General features: G+C 43.6%; 1 protein-coding gene across 1 annotated transcript; it reads left to right on the top strand.

The window, feature by feature from the left end:
• Positions 1 to 4,944: 4,944 nt before the first annotated feature.
• Positions 4,945 to 6,387, top strand: LOC119311491. Its single transcript, XM_037587122.1, has 2 exons — positions 4,945 to 5,526; positions 5,640 to 6,387. Exons 1-2 carry the CDS (start codon positions 5,129 to 5,131, stop codon positions 5,818 to 5,820), a joined length of 579 nt encoding a protein of 192 aa, XP_037443019.1. The 5' UTR covers positions 4,945 to 5,128; the 3' UTR covers positions 5,821 to 6,387.
• The last annotated feature ends 1,167 nt before the right edge of the window (positions 6,388 to 7,554 follow it).

The following is a 7,554-nucleotide window of genomic DNA, read 5'->3' as shown; positions in this document are numbered from 1 at the left end:
AAGAACGGGCGAGAGAACCCACAATTTCTCACTGTGCACATGTGCCTGCTTCAACGGAGCAGCAACTGCAGATTGTAAAAGTCAGTCAAGTTTGTAAGCACATTGCAACCACATACAAACTATATATAGGGTGCTAATTAGTTCCAAAAAGAACTATGGGGTGCTTATGGTTCGTTTTATCAAGTATATCCCCTTGCGTGTGGACACTGCACGTTTCAGCCTGGATGAAGCTTAATGCTGAAACCCGAACATAAAGTGTTTTACCTCCCACCTAGAAGACATGAAGCAGGCGCCCATTGGTTGAAATGAAAACAGAGTTTTAATTTCTATTGCTTACACTACAGATGCCATGATATTCTATCTAGCAAGTGTTTCAATCTTTTGCCTCCGGTCGGGTGAAATTGACGCTGCTGCACATACCTTTCCTTTCGCCCATGCATGTATAAAAAGAGTTGCAGTGACAGTTAATTACTTCTTTGCATAAAATTTTCTTTCAACTAAGCTTTCATGCTTTTTAGAGTGCCTTTCGTTACCACATGCTCCCTCTGTCCCTAAATTATTGTCTTAGATTCGTCTAGATACGGATGTATCTAATACTAAAACGTGACTTGATACATCCGTATGTAGGCAAATCTAAGAGAAGAATTTTGGGACGGAGGGAGTATAATTTTACTATTTTCATGTGGATGTTGAGATTATTATATTTGCATTGCTCCTGCCTCATTTGTACATGATTTGCAGAAAGAAGGAAATCGTTATTCTTCAAAGCATCTTTTATTTTGTATGTGACTACTTGTTTATTAATTTCGAGAAAACAGTTTCTCGAAATATTGAAACAGATCATACGAGTTTCACATCTTCTGAGAGACAGAGACACCACAAATTTGTGTAGTCCAACTTATAGTTCGTATAATCAAACTTAAAGTGTGTCTAGCTATTGCATATGTAATGGTCCAGAAATTTTAACATTTCACAAGCACTGACCAAACAACCTCGTAAACAATATAGCAATCTGCAGGGGATTCAACTTAATTTTAACCATGTGTCCTGATGTATCCAGTTTGCTACCATACACTCCATCGCATCCAGAATGCTTCCACCTGAAAATGCTCATCGTATTTGGAAAAGAGGTACTCCTCCGTTCCTAAATATAAGTCTTTGTAGGGATTTCACTAGGTGGACCACATACGGAGCAAAATGAATAAATCTACACTTAAAATGCATATATATACATCCGTATGTGGTTCATACTGAAATCTCTATAAAGACTTATATTTAGGAACGAAGGGAGTAGGAGCGATTAGGCCAATGTGCGTGGTTATGAGCTCACCGCTCTTTCCATACTTGAGGCGGAACGTGGACAAACGGGTCCTGCACTTGCTGCCAGTGCTGGTGCGGCGCCTCCTCTTAAATCTTTCTTGCGGCACGACCTTGACGAGGCAGTAGATATTGTCACCCATGTACACAAGACTAGCCGGAATGCGCCTATCCGTATATAGCCTTGGGGCCGCATGAGGATCGAACAACATTTTTGCGCATACCTTCGAGGCCGGTTGTGTGTGCCTCTCTGTGGAAGAGATGACGTCGCAGGAGCAGATGTAGCCATCTGGGCATCCATGCACCTTGTGGAGCCCAACCCACGCATCAAGCTCCTTGTTGTACAGGACTTGGCCAAAAAAGGGTAGACCCCACTTGCCGCTCTCGATGTCATAGGAGTAGATCCGGGAGGGGTTGTCCTGCACTAATGGGTCGCGCTCTGGGCGTTCCTTCCGGATTTTCTTTTATTTTTCTGCATGCGTTTTCGGCTTTTTAAACGGTTTGTTTCGACGTTTTGGTTTTCCACCGGTCTTCCCTAGCTTTTCGACAAAAAAAATCACAAAAAAATGTTTTCTTTTTTTTCTTTCGCGAGAGGCACGGTTGTGTTTTCGCGAGAGTCACGGCTATGCCTCTCGGAAACGCGAAAAAAAGTGTTTTTTGTTCTTTTTTTCCTTTCGCGAGAGTCACGATTTTGCTTCCGCGAGAGGCACGGTTGTGCTTTCGCAAGAGTCACGCCCGCGCCTCTCGGAAATAAAATAAAAAAACACGTTTTTTGTTTTTTTTTCTTTCGCGAGTGTCACGGTTTTGCTTCCGTGAGAGGCACGGTTGTGCTTTCACGAGAGTCACGCCCATGCCTCCTCAAAAACGAAAAAAAACGCGTTTTCTCTTCCTCTTTTTTTCGCGAGAGTCATGGTTTTGCTTCCACGAGAGGCACGGCTGTGATTTCGTCAGAGGCATGGGCGTGCCTTTTTTGAAAAGTGAAAAAACCCGTGCTCCCGGTACGGTTTTTTCGTCATTTTTTTCGTGAAAACAAAAGTTCATCAAAACCTATCAACATGGGATCTAGTTTTGAAGATCTCGATGCGACGAATCCAAGGGCGAAAGCGGTTCGAGATTTGGACGCACGATTTAAGAGATAAAACATTTTGAATAAATGGACCTATGAAAAAATGGAAAACTCACAGGTTGCGACAAGTGGCGCACATGCAGCGCGCCACTTGTTGCAGCCGGGGGAATTGGAGTGATCTTTGCAACGAATACTCCTTAATTAATGATTTCGGTCACATGCACATGGACTCGAAAGCTCCATGATTTCTTAGTGGGCTCAATTGGAGTGCCCCATTTGCAGATGTGGCCCATGAATTCTGTAAAATACCAAAGGATGTCTTGTGTTTAGTGTCATACTGCTCACACAGAGACTTGGGACCAACATATATAGTGATCATACTCTTGTTTTCCAGAATACGAGAACTACATGAAACAGTCTTGATTTACACGTAAATAGCGTGACTTAGGACTTAAACAAGTCTTACTATATTTTTCCCCATGCCAGAAAAAAATTCATTAGTTTGCTACCTCCTCTTTTCCACTCGACAAGCTAGCTATAGAATTAACCTCTTTCATCAGCTCTGCGAAATAGAAACAGAATACCTATAGTTTAATAGCTATTAAACCACATTGCATTCAACGATTTTATGTTCTCACCCATTGGAGTGGGTGGCTTCTCAAAACCTTTGTGGTTAGTGCAGCTTGTACATGTTTGATCTTTTGTATCTTTTTCACCGGAGGCACGAGGAAAAGTGAATGTGCAAAAGATGGAGCTGGAGATAACAAACTCAAAGATCTTGATGTAACTTTTTGTTGTGTAATAGATCTTTTTTGCCCGCTTGTGATTCAGTTTCTTTGATCTGATGTAATTTGTTTATTTTAATGAATATTGTCGGATCATTCTAAAAGATAAATAAAAATGAAGAAATAAACCTTTTAGGTCTCCTCTTAAGAAAAAACTAATTAGAAGAATATTTGGGTTTCTCTCTCCAAAATTATCCCCTCACGCTTTTTTTTTGCAAATCTGGCACATGCAGTATAGATTAAATTTTTCGACAAAGGGTGGACTTTATTGACTCAGATGGAGCATCAAGAGGATACAATATGAGCACACACTCGGCCTCTGCATAATTAGGATGCACACAGCCAACCCAACACACGCGAAAACACACCAACAACTAGCAAAGTCATAAGACCAAAATCTATGTCAAGGTGTGGAAAAAAGAAAAAGAAAAAGAAACCCAAAATGATCAGATCAGCGATCGACAAACTACAACTGAGACCATATCCGCACCAACTATTGACATCACATGGAGGACGAGGATCTTCAACAGCAACGCCTTCAGGAAGGAAGCGACACTCAAGCGCCGCCGTTGCCGGATCCAACCACAAAGGCCGGAATCAAAGTTTTCACCGTGAATAAACAGTCTGAACATATCCGAGCAATGCCTCCAACAAGGTAACGACATAAAAAATATCGCCATTGCCAGGTATGACCACTCGGGTCTGACATAGGTTTTTGCCTCGGAGCTCGAGACTAGGTTCTCGCAGCACCACCATCAAAGTCACACATGTGTTGTCACCACCATATTTCTGCAATCCCAGCAGCTACAATTTGACCGCCGCCACTCCACAAAACATCCCTGTGCGTCAAGTCGTTGTCCATAATTTATAACACACCACAGAAAGTCATCCGCCGGATCAAGAGATAAAACCTCTCGAAGTCTTTTCGATAACCTCGCTGTCGTGGATCCGTAGTAAGTCGCTGCAGAATAGTCTACAACCACCACCATCCAGCCAAACTGATCTATATCACCACGACCAACTGGGGATCGCAGTATACATTAATGGAAGGAGACACTCAAAAGAACAAAGTTTGATGTCATTTCTCTTTGTAAGTCATCTTTTTGTCTAGACTAATGTCAAAAAATGTCACCGTTGACTTTTATGGGTACACTTTGGTTACACATATAGCTATCGACCAGGCATGCCATTTTACGATGAAGCCCATCGTCTGTGGCCTGCCGGAGAAATGAGCATTTGACTTTATCATAAGCTTTCCTGAAATAAGTTTTCATAATGACCCTGCTCAGTCCTTTTGCCGTCCACCGAGGTAGCCGAAAAAGGGCCCGAATCTTCGGAACCAATGACTTGTGGCTGTATATATATTGTTTTTGTTGGAACAAGCTAGCCGGTGATGGTTTTTGCTCTAAACATAGCAAAGCTGAAGGAGTCAATTGGGTATGGTTTTTGTTTGAAATAACTAGGTCGGCCGGAGTTTGTTTTCTAAACATATAGCAAAGGCTGAAGTAGACCGACAATTAAGCTAAGATAAGAAGGCTAGCAAGCTTCTCTATCTATATTAGGTATAGGGAGAACAAGTCCATGGATCCATGGCCACAACTTAATTAGCTAGCTCCTCCTCAATCGCTTGCCTATAAAATTGGACGTCCACAAGAAAGTAAGCAGGCAGGCATACATGCATGGGCTGCTATCTAGTCTAGGTGTACATATAAGAAGGGGTACACCAGCTAGATAATTCGCTCGCTCGATGGAACCGTCAACCCACCCACCTGACAAAATCAACCGTCCATCCATCTCATCCCTCCTCACCATGGCCATGTCGCTGCCTTAAACCTACACCTTGGCTCTACTTGCCGTCGCCGTCGCCCCGGATGTCTAACCAGAACCAGGACCCGGCCTGAGCGTGGAGGCCACCAACGCTACGTGTGCGACCGCTTCGGCCCAATCTAAGTGCAGCCATATGTTACTAGCCAAGCTGGACGTCAGGATGCCAGAGGTGAAGGACGTACGAATGTCGGTCCAGGTGGGTGCCAAGGCGGCAACGGAGGCGGCCGCCAGCAAGAAACCCTCCGAGTGCATCGCCGACTGCCTCGACGACCTTGCCTCCATGTGGAGCAAAACAAGGAGCTTCCTACTCGCTCACATTGCATGTCACCGAGTCATTGTTCATGCAATATCAATAAGAATCAGTAAGCAGAAATATGAAAAACGACGGAACAAATCACGCTCTCCTCTTCAGTCAGGTGATGCCGGTTTTTTGTCGAGCTGCTGTTGCTTCCTGAAATACGCCCTCCTCTTCAAGAGGCCATCAATGACACGTAGAGCTTCGGAGGCATCACCGAATTTTCGCCATGCGTGGTACGTTCCTCGTCTGACAGGCCAGTGCAGTTGTTTCCACACTTCTTCTTTCCGTATTCTTCGAATTGCTCAAAGAAGCCCGCATCGTTGACAGTTTCGTGTTTTGCTGGCAGCATCTGGATGTGCTTGGATAATATGGCAAGGTCGTCGAGACAGTCGGCGATGCACGTGGAGGATTTCTTGGCGGCCCTGCCGAATGCATGCGGCCGCCTCCACCGCCTTCTTGGCAGCCACATGGACCGACATTACAATGACGTCCTTCACCTCCGGCGTCCTGACATCCAGGTTGGTTAGTAACATATGGCTGCACTGAAATTTGGCCGAAGCGATCGCGCACGTAGCGTTGATGGCGTCCATGGGTTCTGGTTCTGGTTTGGACACCAGGGGTGACGGCGATGGCAAGAAGAGCCAAGGTGTAGGTTTAAGGCAGTAGCAACATGGCCATGGTGGTGATGGATGAAGTGGATGGACGGTTGATTTGGTAAGGTGTGTGGGTGTACCTTGCACCACAAAATTTTGGTAATGCTTTCGAAGCTCTACGCGTCACTGATGACCTCTTGAAGAGGATGGCGTTTTTCAGGAAGCAATAGCAGCTCGCCAAGTAAGCGGCATCACCTGACTGAAGAGGAGAGCGCGATTTGTTCTGTCATTTGTATATTTCTGCTTACTGATTCTTATTGCTATATTGCATGAATAATGGCTCAGTGGCATGCAATGGGAGCGAGTAGGAAGCTCCTTGTTTCCCTCCAAGCCAAGGGTTCCAGCAATGGCGGAGCTACATGTGTTAAAGTGTACACCTCTATTTCTTTTTATATTACAATTTTTGTATCATGCAATCCATTTGCTCGAGACGAAGATAAATTGGTCGGCTATTATATATACTTTATAATTTTGTTTTTAGCTTGTTCATAACTATTCCTTCTATTCACTTACGCCTACAATCATGAACTCCAGAAATCTCTCTCGTCTTTAGAGCTATGTGTGGCACACTGCATGGCAGAGCTACGTGTGGCACACTCCAGAAATCTCACTATTTTTGTAACAAGAATTCAGTTTTACCTGAACATGGCAGGGCTATGTTATATCTGCAGCAGTCTGTTACTAAACAACCAAGAGATGTCAGGACGCCGGTGGTGAACTATGTCATCGGGTTGTCCGTGCAGGTTGCAATGAAGATGACCGTGGAGGCGGCCAAATAAACGCCATGTTACTAGCAAACTGTTACATAGCAACATTTTATTGATGTTGTAAGATCAAGTTAATCGACCAAGGGGGTGAATGGGAGATTACGACAATTCTTTGGGAAAAAATAATTCTTCGAAGAAAAAGAGAGTAAACAGGAACAATACGAAATAATATGAAGAAATATTTGAGCTAGTAGTGAAGAATAACTTAAGCTATGCGTATAGAAACTTAAAAAAACAAGTGATCAGAACTGAAATAACAATAGCAGAACTGAGGGTAGCATGATGACTAACTAACAGAAGACATACATGATTCTAACGAAAAGACAAACACACTTCAGTAAAGCGAAACTGAATCTATATATACTTTACTAATAAAGGAAGATGATATTCTTGATCTGTCATTCATTTTTGCATAAAATACCCTCACCTTATTCAGGATCAACCCATGGTCTATGAGAGAAATCGGGCCATGGTCCTTGAGAACACACCCACACTGAATCAGGGGCCCTGATCGTGACACCAGTCTCCAGCGCTCATGTCCGAGTGAGAATTGCCCAGCTCTTCGAACAAGGGAGCGGGAACACCAGAGGCGCCCAGCTCTTACAGGCTGGATTGATATGATTTATCTACATTTCATTTCTATCAGATTTTTTGCAACAATTTTAAAATTAATGCTCGAATTGATGGAGCGAGTCCCTCAATCCTCACAAATCCATTCAAAATCTTGGTTAGCTATAGAGTTTATTGGGAAGAGTGCAGTTCATCCACCAACTAAGTAGAAAGATGTTTGATCAGTTGCTATACAAATTGGTGTCGGATAAGCTTGGGTGTGTGTGTGGGG

This window comes from Triticum dicoccoides, chromosome 1B (genome assembly GCF_002162155.2).
Source record: "Triticum dicoccoides isolate Atlit2015 ecotype Zavitan chromosome 1B, WEW_v2.0, whole genome shotgun sequence".
Taxonomy (NCBI): domain Eukaryota; kingdom Viridiplantae; phylum Streptophyta; class Magnoliopsida; order Poales; family Poaceae; genus Triticum; species Triticum dicoccoides.
Note: the sequence above shows the minus strand (reverse complement) of the source record. Positions and strands in the feature narration are given on the sequence as shown.

Coding starts and splice junctions, on each gene's coding strand:
- LOC119311491 (XM_037587122.1), top strand. CDS start 5,129: ATGTTACTAGCCAAGCTGGACGTCAGGATGCCAGAGGTGAAGGACGTA. Junction 5,527..5,639: donor CCGAATTTTCGCCATGCGTG/GTACGTTCCTCG, acceptor TTTTGCTGGCAG/CATCTGGATGTGCTTGGATA.